This window comes from Gekko japonicus, unplaced genomic scaffold, assembly GCF_001447785.1.
Source record: "Gekko japonicus isolate JY-2015 unplaced genomic scaffold, Gekko_japonicus_V1.1 scaffold46, whole genome shotgun sequence".
Lineage (NCBI taxonomy): Eukaryota > Metazoa > Chordata > Lepidosauria > Squamata > Gekkonidae > Gekko > Gekko japonicus.
In genome coordinates this window covers 2312471-2325975 of record NW_015169173.1, presented here as the reverse complement: position 1 = coordinate 2325975, position 13505 = coordinate 2312471, and the positions used below count along the sequence as shown (strand labels likewise).

The 13505-nt window shown below is 44.4% G+C and overlaps 1 protein-coding gene across 1 annotated transcript in view; it reads left to right on the top strand.

Annotated features, from left to right (window-relative positions):
* Positions 1 to 13505, top strand: part of GABRB2 (gamma-aminobutyric acid (GABA) A receptor, beta 2) — a 196299-nt gene that overhangs the window by 149499 nt on the left and 33295 nt on the right. The window contains exon 5 of the mRNA XM_015415862.1: positions 880 to 1124. Coding sequence (XP_015271348.1) covers positions 880 to 1124 — 245 coding nt within the window. The remainder of the gene's footprint in view (positions 1 to 879; positions 1125 to 13505) is intronic.

Sequence of the window (13505 nt, the reverse complement as noted above, 5' to 3'; positions counted from 1 at the left end):
TCGACTTCACATTTGAAACCAACAATCTTGCAAGTTGCCAACCTGGAATGCAATGCCATTTGCAAGAACATTGCAATGATTGGCTCTAAGACACTACAGTTCCCCCTACTGTGCTTTTCCCCCTCCCTCCTTTTGTCCTGGAAACCAGAGCACGGGAAAGAGCCATAGAGGAGAGAACTGAAAGTTAACTTTGTAGCCCTTTAAACCTCTCCACCAGTAGCTATTCAGTATAGCCAAATATACACCAAAAAAGTCAAGAAAAGGGGGGGGGGAAGCTTCATTCAGGATCACTGGTAGCTCATCAGATTTTCTGATCTGTATTTGGCTTTAGAATATCTGAAAAATAATGGTAAGGTCTTTTTCGGGTATTTTTTTCAGCTCCGATACAGCCAAATGTATACCCCTAATACTAAATAAATAAATCTACTATCCTTGATATCAGTGGCCTGAATTTGAAGCCTGGCAATCAGGATACCCAGCCCTCTTGACCGAGTAGAGGTCCTGGCTCCTGAGCACAGGATTGCAAGAGTTTATAAGACACTTCCCTTTTCCTTTCCATACCTCAAGAGGGCTCTGAGGTCTAAGAACATGTTCCAGAGTTGTGGTACACATATACTGAGTCTAGAAATGTGTATGCTGCCCCTATGTGTGGTCAAATGCAACACTTGAAAAAAGCTATCATTAGTAGCATTTTACATTTTATCAGAATTGTACTAAAAAGACTCAGAAAATGCATGGACACTATTTCTTCTGGCAATTTAATAAATAATATTGTTGCATTGGGAGCAATGCTGGCCTTTAACCATGATGGCATACGTTGATTACTTTTTAATAGAATGTGTGTTTTAAATTAGAGTTTATGTTGTTGGATTTTTTCAGGGATCACAACGGTTCTCACAATGACAACCATCAACACCCATCTACGAGAGACACTGCCTAAAATTCCCTATGTGAAAGCTATTGACATGTATCTAATGGGATGCTTTGTCTTCGTCTTCATGGCCCTGCTGGAGTATGCCTTGGTCAACTACATATTCTTTGGCAGGGGGCCACAGCGTCAGAAAAAAGCAGCAGAAAGAGCTGCCAGTGCAAACAATGAGAAGTTACGGATGGATGTCAATAAGGTAAATTGAAATGGGTTGTATTACAGTTGTATTGTTAAAGTTTTAGCATGCAACTCCTGTTCAGAGATCCTGTGAGTCTACCTTGCCTTGAAACATCGTCTTTCCAGATGACTTTTTTAAAAAGCAGCTTTTGTTCTCAGGGCTATTCTTGACCTAGCCCTAGATTAACCTTAGGCTTATCGCAGAAGGAATAGTCTTGCTTGGGAAAGAGGAGATAATCGTGTAAATTAAGAGTAGTAAACGTTTATTCCAGGACGTGGACTACAAAAGTCTTCAAAGAAAGAAAGAAATTAAAACGTTGTTTTAAACCGAGACAAAAGTTGGGGCTTTGCAGCAGGGGCTGATTTTGCTAGTATTAATTTTTCCCTTGTTTTTGGTCTGTTCAGGTACTCCCCCAAATGACAGTAAAGTTAATAAATTGGTCAAAAATGAAGCAAGGGGGTCACTTCCTAGTGAGTCCCCTGACCCTTTTGCAATTAGATTCTTTGGTGCATTTTCATTCGCAAATGAATGCACTTGCTAGAAGTAAAACTACCTTTTCCTGGTGACACAATATTTTCATGCAGGGTGGTGGGGGGACTAAAGGTGCTTGGATCCTGAATAATGATTGCACACTCTTTGCACCAAAAAGAATCATCTGGAAAGGCCTTTTGGTGCCTCAGCCATCCTCCATACTTTAGCTGGGATCATCTCCTTTGAAGCTTTATTTTCTTCTCTAAAGTTTAATGGGTATTTAAACTGTTCCTTAGAAGAACAATCCAAAATGATGGCTAAAATATGAAGAGCTGGAGAGCTGTATGAAACTTTATGACAGAACCAAAATGGCCTGATCTTTATATCGCTTGGAAGATGCCAATGAGCCTGAATTAAAATATGATTTCCGTTTCACTGAAATACAATATACTTTTTGTAAATATACGTTTTGTAAAATTTTGTAATATTTATTTTGTAAGATTATATATAAGTAAAACATGGAAGAATTTTTGCAACATACATTTGAGGGGGGGAAATGCAAATTTCTTGTGAACATTTTCAGAAAGTATGACATTTATAGAAATTGAAGAATTGTGATCCAAAATAAGGTTGGTTCATACAGCTCTGGCCTAGAATTTTTCATTGCCCTACAGTTGCCACAGCTTATTATACTAATGGTATATAGTAATTTTAATCATCTCCAGGTTGTAAATAAGCTAAAGCAAACCAGGCAGAGACAGGATAGGCAGTTGGCACCACTGTCACACTTGCCTTATTGTACTTCTGTTCATATTTAAACCAGTCTATGTAGAACCTGCATGCATAGACACAAAGGAAATTATATTTACAGGTATTTACTGATTTTAGTTGAAGTACAATGCTGTTTTTGTTAGTGATTTTTTAAAGAATGAATGAATAAACAGAGTGTATCCAAAAAGAAGACATGAAAAAATTAGATATACAGCCTAACTCTAACCATGTTTTCTCAGAACTAAATCCCACTGATTTCAGTGTTTACTTCCAAGTAAGCTTGCTTGAGGTTGCAGCCTTAAGCTGGATGTGACTCTTTTGGAGGAATTTCAAGCTGAATATGCATGCTGAGCTGTTGATACAGCTATATATACTCTGGAAGTCTGAATTCTAGTACATATTGTTTATTTCAATAAAAGCTCCTGGGATCAGTCAAAAGCATTTTGTAGTGTCTGAAGATCTGTGATCATATATTCCAATGTCCTTTATTTCATTTAAAAGCACCCATAGACTCTTTGTGTCTGAGTGTGTGTGTGAGTGACTGACAGAGAGAAGACGTGATGGTGGTAGAGGGGAGAACTGTAGCTGCACTGCTGGAGCACTGGGTATTTATCCCTTTCTCCTGTGTGTTTCTTGTTTTCTCCCACTGGAGCAGCTATTAGTCCAATAAGGAAAAAGAGATGGGCAGCTATTTTGGCAGACTACTTCAGTTGTAATTTTATCTATGCAGTTAGTCCTATAATATACAGAGCCCATTTCCTGCCGGAGCGCACCGGAGCAACACTCCGGTAGTAAGGAGCCCAGGGGGCAGGCACATGCAGCAAGCCCTGCCCCCTGCTCCCAGCAGCCCTCCTGCCTTTCCCAGCCTACTGGCTAACCCGGCAGAGCGCTGCCTCTTCTTGTCGCCGCCACCACTGTGAGAGACGAAAAAGTAAGTGGAGAGGAGAGGAGGCAGTCTGCTCCGGGTTGGGTGTGGGTGGCAGAGCTTGTTTTGCAGGGGAGGGGCTCAGGTCACCTGCTGCCTTCCTAAGCCAACCAGGGAATTTTTCCCCAGCCGGCCTAGGGAGGCCATAGGCAGCCAAGCCGGTCAGGGGTGGATGGTAAGGGTTATTTTGTTTTAAAGATCTATGGACAGGAGGGAGAACAGTGCTGCCAGGCCAAGCTGGGTGAGCCCTCCCTCTCTGGAATAGGGGCATCCCCGTCCCCATGGCACTGGCGGCAAGAGGCCAAGAGAGAGCCTTGACGCCATGCTTGTTTTAAAGAGCAACGAGGGGGGGAGAACAGTGCTGCCGGGCCAGGCTGGGAGAGCCCTCCCTCCTACATAGGATCATTCCCCCCCATCCCGATGGCGCTGGGGAAAGACGCTGAGGGAGAGCCTTGTCACCGTGCTAACGAGCCACGTGCTGTTTGTTTATATGAGGAAGAAAAGTGCTGCTGAGCCAGGCTGGGTGAGCCCTCCTTCCCTTCCTTTCATAGTCTCCACCGCCCTGGCCCCCTCTCCTTTCCCTCAAAGAAGCATATTTGTGGTGGGTTGCAGCAGCACCAGAGGGGAAAGCCTCCCTGACCCAGACGGGGGGAGCTCCAGAGAGGATTTCTCCCCCATGGACCGTGCATGCGGGTGGCATCTTTGCATGGGCAGGTGCCAGAGGACAAGTTTCGACAGGGGAAGGTCCCCATCAGGGGGGCTGAGTGGTGGGACCAGCTGCTGGGGGAGGGAGGGGCTCTCCTTTTCGGCAGGGCTATGACCACGACCACGCCGCCCAGCTCCCAGGTGCTGCTGCAGCTTGCACCCTCTTACCAGCGGTAGGGCGTAGAGGGCCAGAACATCCTAGGGGGCTGGAGGGCGGGCTGGGCTCCCCCCCCCCTGGGCAGCAGCGCGCAGCTCCTGCTCCGGGTCAGAGTGGAAATGGTGCTGGATGCGGGTGCGTGGCTGGCACCACAGGTGCTTGGGCGCCTTGGCCATGCCAGCTCTGTGCCAGCTCCGCTGCTCCTGCTCCCGTTCCATGGGCACTGTGTGGAGCCGGCCGGCCAGCACTGGAGAAGGCGCCACCTGTGGCAAGCAGCCCTCCCTCCCCCCTCCCTTGCCACACAGCTGCCCAGCTGCTGGCAGCACCCACTTATATAACATGCTGCTGTGACCACCCGACCACCCACCGCTGTGCACCATCCGGAGCAACCCCCTGCCCCAGCCCAAAGCTGCTGCCACCTCCGTCCTCCTCAGGCTAGCCCCTATCTCAAACCCTTTCCCGGCAGGTGAGACTCAGCCTGGGTGGCAAGCCGCAAAGAAAGCCCCTCTGCCCACCAGTCACTCCATGGAACAGCCCGCCACAAGAGCCCACCCGGACCGCTGGCACCTAGGGGCCCTTCCCAAGGGAAATCCCATTGGTAGGAGCCGGGGGGCCTATTCAGACTATGCCTGGGCTACTGCCCCCAGGGCCTGTGGGTGGGGCCTGAGCCAGAGACCCCTCCTGTGCTCCCCATGTGGGGGCTTTCAGCCCCTGCCCAGATGAGGAGGGGGCAGTTCCATGTCCTTCCCAAGGGGCTTGGGACAAAGTTGGTGGCCACCACTTCCAGCAGCAGTTCTGACAATGCGCAACCTGGACAGCAACCTGAGGCTAAAACTTCTGGTTCAGGCCCTGCCCAGAATCTCACTCTGAACATTCCAGGAGCCAAACTGCAACTCCCCATACAGGGTGACTGGATTGCACCCACAAGCTCTGTGCCTTCAAACACTAGCTGTATTCCTACAAAGCAGCTTTACAACCTTTTATGCCACTCGCTATATTCTCACCAAATTCCACAACAGTGGGTTCACTCAATTCAGGACAAAATTGTTAGACATGTTAGCACATAAGAACATAAGAGAAGCAAAGAGCCTGAACTTCTTTAACCTTTCTTCATAGGCTGAGTTCTCTCTATTCCTTCAGACCAATAAGGCTACTGACCTGAATCTACTTTCTTCATAGGGAAAGTGTTCCATCCCCTTAATCGTGTTGGTTCCCTTTTTATGCACCTTCTCTTTTTGTGTTTTTGCATTTTTGTATGTGCATGTGTGTGTGCCCATAACTGGAAGTCATGGTGACCGCTGGCAACTCCTACTGGGGCACGGAAGACATTCAGAGAAGGGGCCTGATGGCATTCTCTGAAGGTCTCCCATCCAAATACTTGCCAGGCTCAGCCTGTACACAGTATTCCAAATAAGGCCGTATCATAGATTTATACAGGGGCATTATGATACTGCATGATTTGTTTTCAGTCCCCTTCCTAATAATCCCCAGCATAGCATTGGCCTGCCGTCGCACACATTGAGTCAACATCTTTAATGAGTTATCTACCACAGCTCTAAGACTGAGTAGCTCCAAGTCTACATGACCCATGATGAAGCATGGCCCAAAGTGCAAGAAGCATGTGCAAGGTGCAGACTGTCATCCCAAACACATGGAACTCACTGCCACAAGATGGCATCTAGCTTAAATGATGAGCTAAACAAACTCATGTTAAATAAACTCCTTTGTGTGTCTCTTAGATGTGATGGTAGGAGAAAATGCCGTCAAGTTGCAGCCAACTTGTGGTGACCCCTCATGGGGTTTCCAAGGCAAGAGATGTTCAGAGGTGGCTTGCCAATGCCTGCCTTTGTGTAGTGACCCTGGACTTCTGCGGTGGTCTCCCACCCAAGTACCAACCAAGGCTGACCCTACTTGGCTTCTGAGATCTGACAAGATCAGGCTAACCCAGTCTCTGTATTCCAGGGAAGGATCATGGGAACAGCTGATGGACTTTGCTCTGTCCCAGCAGGAGTGCTTCAGTCTTCTCACCAAGAAGTACCACTGCGTCGTGGAGCTTAACTCTGAGCAAACATGCTCATAATCAGGAAATCTGATCCACCTATGTCTGTTTTGCTCGATAGCTCACTAGGATGGAGGAAAAGGGAAGAACCATTTCCTCCTTGAGAGAGTGGATAGTGGCGGGCTGACTTTTCACGAACTAGGTGCTTAGATATTCTGAAATAATGGGTTAAATTGTTTCTTGAGAATTCTTAAATATTTAGGAAAATAAAAGACCCCCTCCTCACATGCTGATGAGGGAACATAGGCATTGCCCTGACATGTGGGGTGCAGCTGAGAGAGGAGGTTGCTCTGCTCAAGCACCTACGAATTTATATCTTGATTGGGGAGATTTGGGGAGGGATTTCTCAAACATTTATGCTTTGTGCTTTTGAAGCAGTTTTCCTCCAGGTAGGCTCGCCAGCTCTGAGTTGGGAAATACCTGGAGATTTTTGGGGTGGAGCCTGAGCAGTGGGTGCTGCCTTCTGACACACTTCCGGTAATGTCAGGGTGTGTGGCATATGCAAATAAGTTATGCTAATGAGTTATGCTAATGAGCTCCTGCACCTCTTTTTCTACGGAATGACCCCTGATAATATATAAATATATAATATACTTACAGCCAGAATTAGTAATGTCCTTATTTCATGATAAAACACATTCATATTCCATCATCACACTTGTTTCTGTCTCCAGAATTTATAGTTGTAACTCTGCTTCCAAATTCCTGGCATCAGTTGCTTTGTAGCAACCGCAGCAAGCAAGAAGCAACTCCAGCAATCAAGAAAAGGAGGGCTGCACCATGCCCAGAGCAAAAACCAATTGGTGCAGTGGGGAAATTAATTTTCATTCAGCTCTGAGACCCCCACACATTTCACATACAGTGCATCAGGGAATCTGAAATAAATACAAGAATAAAGAAAAATCTAATTCCTGAACCAATGCTTGGATGTTTAGCTTTAGAAATGCTCCTGTACTGAGTGTTTTCTTCATATGCTCAGTTTTTGTTTTGTTTGTTTGTTTTTGTATTTTAAAAGTGTGCCTTTTAATAATGCTTTTAAGATTTGATTTATTCTTGTATTTATTTGGGCTTGCGCCCCCCCACCAAACAAAGTGTATGCAAAATGCACAGGAGTCTCAGAGCTGAATTACAATTAATTCTCCCACTCTACCAGTTGTCTTTCATTCTTTGCTTTATAGCAACCCCTCAAACTGTCCAGCCACACAAGCTAGTAGGGATGTTGTGAACTGTGATTGTCTGAAGTAAGAGCCTCAGTTGTATTTACCTCTGACTTGAGACTTACAAGCTCCACTTTCCCTAGAAAGATAGATACCTAGATTACAGGACAAGGAAACCTTGTTAGGACTTATAGTTTCTTCTCCTAATTAATGTCATAAAATTGTGCAGTACACAGCTCTACTTAGCTTTTTCATCATTTCTGCTATAAAAAATACTATGGGAAAGGGCATATGACACTTTTATGCAGAATGTAAAAAGTATTCTTCGTTCTCTATTGTAAAGCATTCATTCACCAAAGGCCCCGGTTCTTCTCCCCATAGGGAAAAACAGTAAATGGGGGCTTTCAGGGAAAGTAAAGAGGAAATAGTGGGGGAGAGGAAAATGAGATGCCCCTCCACAAGTCCTCATGGGTCCCCACTTGTTTTATATTCTAATAGTGAAGTCAGCATTTCTTTGAATACTTAAGTCTGGCACCTGGAGCTGTGAATGAACAAGACCAACCTTTCTAAAACCTGAAAAGAGTCCCAGGTTTGGAGAAATATGTGAAACCTAAAAAAATTACATTATGGAGTTTAAAAAAACATGAAATGATAAAGGAGGGGCGTGGCGGCAGAGCTTCTGGCTCTTGCCTTCCCTCCCGATACTCCCTCTTGAAAAACAGGAATTGCTCTGGGAATACTGCATGAACTTGAATGAACGGTACAAGGTCAATGATGGGAAGAGTCAGGGGTAAGAAGGGCAGCAAAAAAACCCCATATAGACCACCACAGAGACAAGAATCCAAATCAGAGGAAGAGCTGGAGCCCTCACTGCTTTCGCTAGAGGGAATGGCGACAGGTGGAGCTGAAGCTGATCTCAGTTTCCAAACAACGATCATGCATGTCCTCACAGAAATGAAAAATGAGTTCAGCAAAGGAATTGACTCAATAAAAGGTGAGATTGGACATTTAAAAACAAAAGTAGGACAAAACAATAGTAGAACCAATGAATAAGAAAATAGAAGAACTTGATAAAATCACAAGAAAATTCATACGGCAAGCGAAGAGAGCCCGAATAAGATTAAAATCCTTACAAGAGAAAAAAGAAAGAGGAGGTCTAGGGGTACCAAACTGGAAACTTTATTATAGAGCAGCAGTAATGAGTTGGATACACGAATGGGTACTATTAGAAGACAGAAGAACATTAAAATTGGAGGGCTTTGACCTACACATGGGCTGGCATACCTATGTGTGGTACGATGAAAAGGAAAGACAAAAACATTTCCATAGGCATATTCTAAGAGACTCTTTAATAAGAATTTGGAGATCGGTAAAAAAGAAATTCTACAACAAAATACCGAAATGGGTGTCCCCTCTAGAAGCCTTTATATTACCAAACCTAATGACGGATAACAAGATCGCCAGTTATGAAATATTGCTCACAAAAGAAAACGAGTTGAAAGATTTTGAAACTTTACAGACAGCGAACATTAATCTATCAACTTGGGAGAAACTACAACTAAAATCAAGATTTGCTAAAGACAAGACAAAAGGCTTTGCCACAACAAATACGAGTTTGGACAAAATTTGGCTACCTTCTGCAAACAAGCTAATACAAAAAATATATAACCTCCTACTAAATGATGAGACACAAACAGAAACAATAAAACCCTGTATGAAGGTGTGGGAGAAAGATACAGGAAATAACATAGTAGAAGCTAAATGGTCAAAAATGTGGAACTCGATGAAGCTACTAAGAGCCACAGCTTATAAAGAAAACATCTTTAAAATGTTTCACAGATGGCACTGGACGCCAGACAAAGCACTAAAATGTTATAAAAACATATCTGGAAACTGCTGGAGGTGCGAGCGTAATGTTGGCTCTTACTTTCATATCTGGTGGAGATGTGAAAAAGTAGCAAAATTCTGGAAAAGTATAAAACAAACCATCCTAGAAATAGTAGAAGTCGAACTACTGTTGAAACCAGAAATATACTTGCTAAATATCTTGCCAGAAAGGATAAAATACAATGATGCATGCCTGATATTATACATTCTCACAAATGCCAGAATAGCTATAGCCAAATGCTGGAAGTCAGATAAATTGCCAAGCAGAGAAGAATTAGTTATAAAAATTATAGACCTAAAAGAAATGGATAAAGTAAATATGTTACTTGCAGGAAAACTAGACACTGTGTTCAAGAACAGATGGCAGAAACTAGATGGATGGTTAGAAATTTACAGATAAGATGCTCCAAAATTGATGTAAAACTAATATATCTATTGTGTGATTTGTATATGACTCAAAAAACCAAAATAAAATATTTTTTTAAAAAAAGAAAGAAAATAGAAGAACTTGCGTCAGCAATTAAAGAATCAGAAAGAAACAAAATTATATTGCAGGACATTAAATCAAAAGACAGAAGAGCAAAAATCAGAGGTGTTTCTACAAACTACACACCAAATGAAGACTTGCATACCTCTTTAAATCTCTGGTTTCTATCTCTGCTGGGAATAGCAGAGTCAACTCAAACCATGATCACAGCTGCTTATCCTCTCCCTGTGTCAAAAGCTGCCCCTTCTGGAGCATTGCCAGACATCCTTATCAAGTTTGAGGATATACAACAAAAGAGACTGCTGTTTCAACTTGCCAAAGAAAAACAAGGTTTACAGCTCGGGGACACTATTGTTTTTCTGTATGCAGATTTGCCTCCAGAAATCCCAGCACCAAGAAGAGGTATTCAGGAGGTTGCTGTTAAGCTAACTGATAAAGGCGTCAAATTCCGATGGCTGCCTTTAGGACAAATCTGTGTTCATTTGGATAACAAAACTTATAGCCTTTGATGAGGCATCTGGGAAAAAGCTTCTGGCTGCGTGTGTAAAGCCATAAGAAATGTTTAGCGACGGCTGTGTGGTAACCCATAGAAATATGATACCTCTAACATTTAATTGAAGGAGCAATTCTAAGCAACTCAACTCATTTATTTAATCAAATAGTAATATGGAATATGGAAAGCAACTATGATTTGCAATTTAGCTTATAACTAAACAACACCTTTTATTAAAAGGGTATATAACAGATAAGTGATAAGGTTTACAGTATGAAGGGGTTGGAAGGCAATTAAGTTGTTTTAACTTTAAACAGTAGGCGTAATGAGGAGGGAGGGGGAGTGCCCCCCCCCCCCGCAAGCCCTCTCACAGGAGGAAGAAAGGCTGAGTTCCTTTCTGCCGAGTTTTCGGTCCCAGGAATGAGAGGCAGTCCCATTTGGCTTTCTTTTTTAGGTGAAGTTGGCCTTTCTGAAGAATAAATCAGAAGTATTTAATAGTAAATAGTTAACTGAAGACTGTCCAATGTTATGTTAATATATGTATTGTAACTAATATGAGTATGGAAGAAGAACTTAGGAAACTGAATGGAATTAAGTTAACTGAAGACTGTCCAATGTTATGTTAATATATGTATTGTAACTAATATGAGTATGGAAGAACAACTTAGGAAACTGAATGGAATTAAATGTAACGAGTGGCACAAGATAATAGGAGTCAGAATAGGAAGTAATTCTTGTTTAGTAATTAGGTATAATAGGAGTTAGTGGATGAGCCGGAGAATACTTTCTATTAATAAAGGGGGTGAATAATATAATAGATTGTTGGAAAAATAATATTTTGTATTATTGTTCACTATAAAAATTAATAAACTGTGAATGGGGGGGGGAATGATAAAGAGAGCACCTGCAGCTTTAAGCAATGGGTTCCCTCAGTAGCTGTTGCTAGGCAACCACAATATTCCAGGCTGGGTTTCAGTGAGAAAAATGCAGCCGGAAGGGGCAGGACCCTTTCCAGGCCTATTTTGGCCTTTAAAGAAAGACCCGTTGGGGAAGGTCTGCCAGATCCAGATTGGGAAATTGCTGGAGATTTTGTGGTGGAGTGCAGGGTTTTGGGAGGGGAGAGGCCTTGGCTGGATATAATGCCATAGAGTCCACCCTCCAGAGCAGCCATTCCTCCAGAGGGACAGATCTTTGTTGTCTGGACTTCAGTTGTAATTCTGGGAGATCTCCAGGTCCCACCTAGAGGTTGGCAACCTTGACCTGGAAGCAAACTCTGGGTGACCTGATACCACCCAGTTTACATGATTCAACTAGACCTGGCAGCTTGCTACTGTTCAACAGTTGCCACCCTATGAAAGCCAGTATGGTACAGCTGTTACAGCTTCAGAGTAGGATCTTGCTTTGGAAGCTCACTGGGTGATTGCAGGCTCCAGCTCTTGTGGGGGAGGGGGAGGTTCCACCGTCTGTATACAATCCACTATGGAAGAACCACACACACACACAACAGGTTTGGAAAATATGTGGAGTAAATTGGCCACGACTTTATTGACTACAGCTGTAAGAAGCATTGGCACAGCATGGGTCCACCAAATCCTGTGCATCAGCTGGCCCCATGCCAGCTAATGTACCCATCACCCAGCCAGCCGGCATGGGTGCTGAATCGTGGGATGGCAGGTTGCTGAGCTCACATGGACAACTGTCTCATAGTGGTCTCCCCTGCCATCTGGTTGTGAGGGCCATCACCGGTAGTCCATGAGCATGCTTGCTCCCATCAGCCCTCATACCAAGACACCCGAGGGGGCCCCCACATCCAGGAAAATGGCACACAGGCTGAATTCTGTAAGCGGATCAAGCCCCATGCTGTTACCGCCAAAAGTTGTGACGAGAAATATGGCATAGAGTACATAGCATTACACACTTCGCTAACAACATCAGATTATATGGTGTCAATGCCCCCCTTTCCCCCACCCCAATACCCTGCTATCCATTATTGCCTTCTGACCATGTACACATAGGGTGGGATGGGTGGGCAAGCTGTTCCGTGGCCAGACAAAGGATAAAGGGTGGGAGGCAAGCTGCTGGCCTACCTAATTTCTACCTCACAGGGTTGTTGTATGGATAAAAAAGAGCAGAGGAGAATAATGTGTGCTGCTGTGGTCCCCACTGTGGGGAAAGGCAGGTATAAAACAAGTAAATTAATAATAGATATAGCTGAAGACGGGAGGCATATAAAATGAAGGTTGGTGAATGGCTGAGGAGAGAATGGGGCAGAGAACTGGGGCATCACACAGTTGGGCCAGTTTTCCTAGGTAGAGGCTACTGGCGGGGGGGGGGCTAGAAGGCTTCCTTGGTGGTCCCCCATCCAAGTACCGACCCTGCTTAGCTTCCTAGATCTGACGAGATCGGGCTGTGCCCATGCCACCTTCCCTCCCAGCTCTATCCTACAATGATAAAATCCCCCCCAAATATTCAGATAAGTGTGTTTGTGGGATAACTAAGAATAAATAATGATTATGAAGTCAGTCAGTTGGAATCCTACCAGCTCCTCTGCGTGATCCCTCCGTTCCTTTCCTCACTGCAGCCCTTGGAGCTCCAAAGCAGCCATTTCCCCCAAGGGAATTAGAGTTGCCAACCTCCAGGTTGGGAAGGTATAAAACAAGTAAATTAAGCTGCTCTCCAGATGACAGAGATCAGTTCCACTGGAGAAAATGGCTGCTATGGAAGGTGGAGTCTATGGCATTATATCATGCCGAGGTCGCTTCCCTCCCCGAACCTCGCCCTCCCAAGGCTCCACCCTCAAATCTCCAGGAATTTCCCAACCTGGATCTGGCAACCCTAAGAGGAACTGATCTCTATGTTCGGGACATCTGGTGGGATGCTGGGAAAGTGATGGGCAAAAAGAGACAGTGATGGGGTGGGGGACAGAAACAGAGAGAAAGAGTGATGAGGTGGGGAGACAGAAAAAGAAAGTGATGGGCAGAAAGAGAGGAAGTGACAGGCATGGAGGTAAAAGAGTAAGAGAAAGTGGCAGGAGGGAGAAAGAGGGTGAGAGAAGTAGTGGGGAGGGAAGGAATCAAAAGTAGGGGGAATGGGATAGCTGCACCCACAAGTTTCTTGTGTGTTCCCACTTGTCTATATATCTAGTTCTTATTAGGATCCCATCAGTGGATACTAAAATCTGGAGACTGGAGCCATTAAGAGGCAAAAAAGATATTTTACAAACCTGAGGAAAGCCCCAGGTTTGCAGAGAAATCTGAAGAAAGCTTTAGAGTGGGGGGGGGGACAGT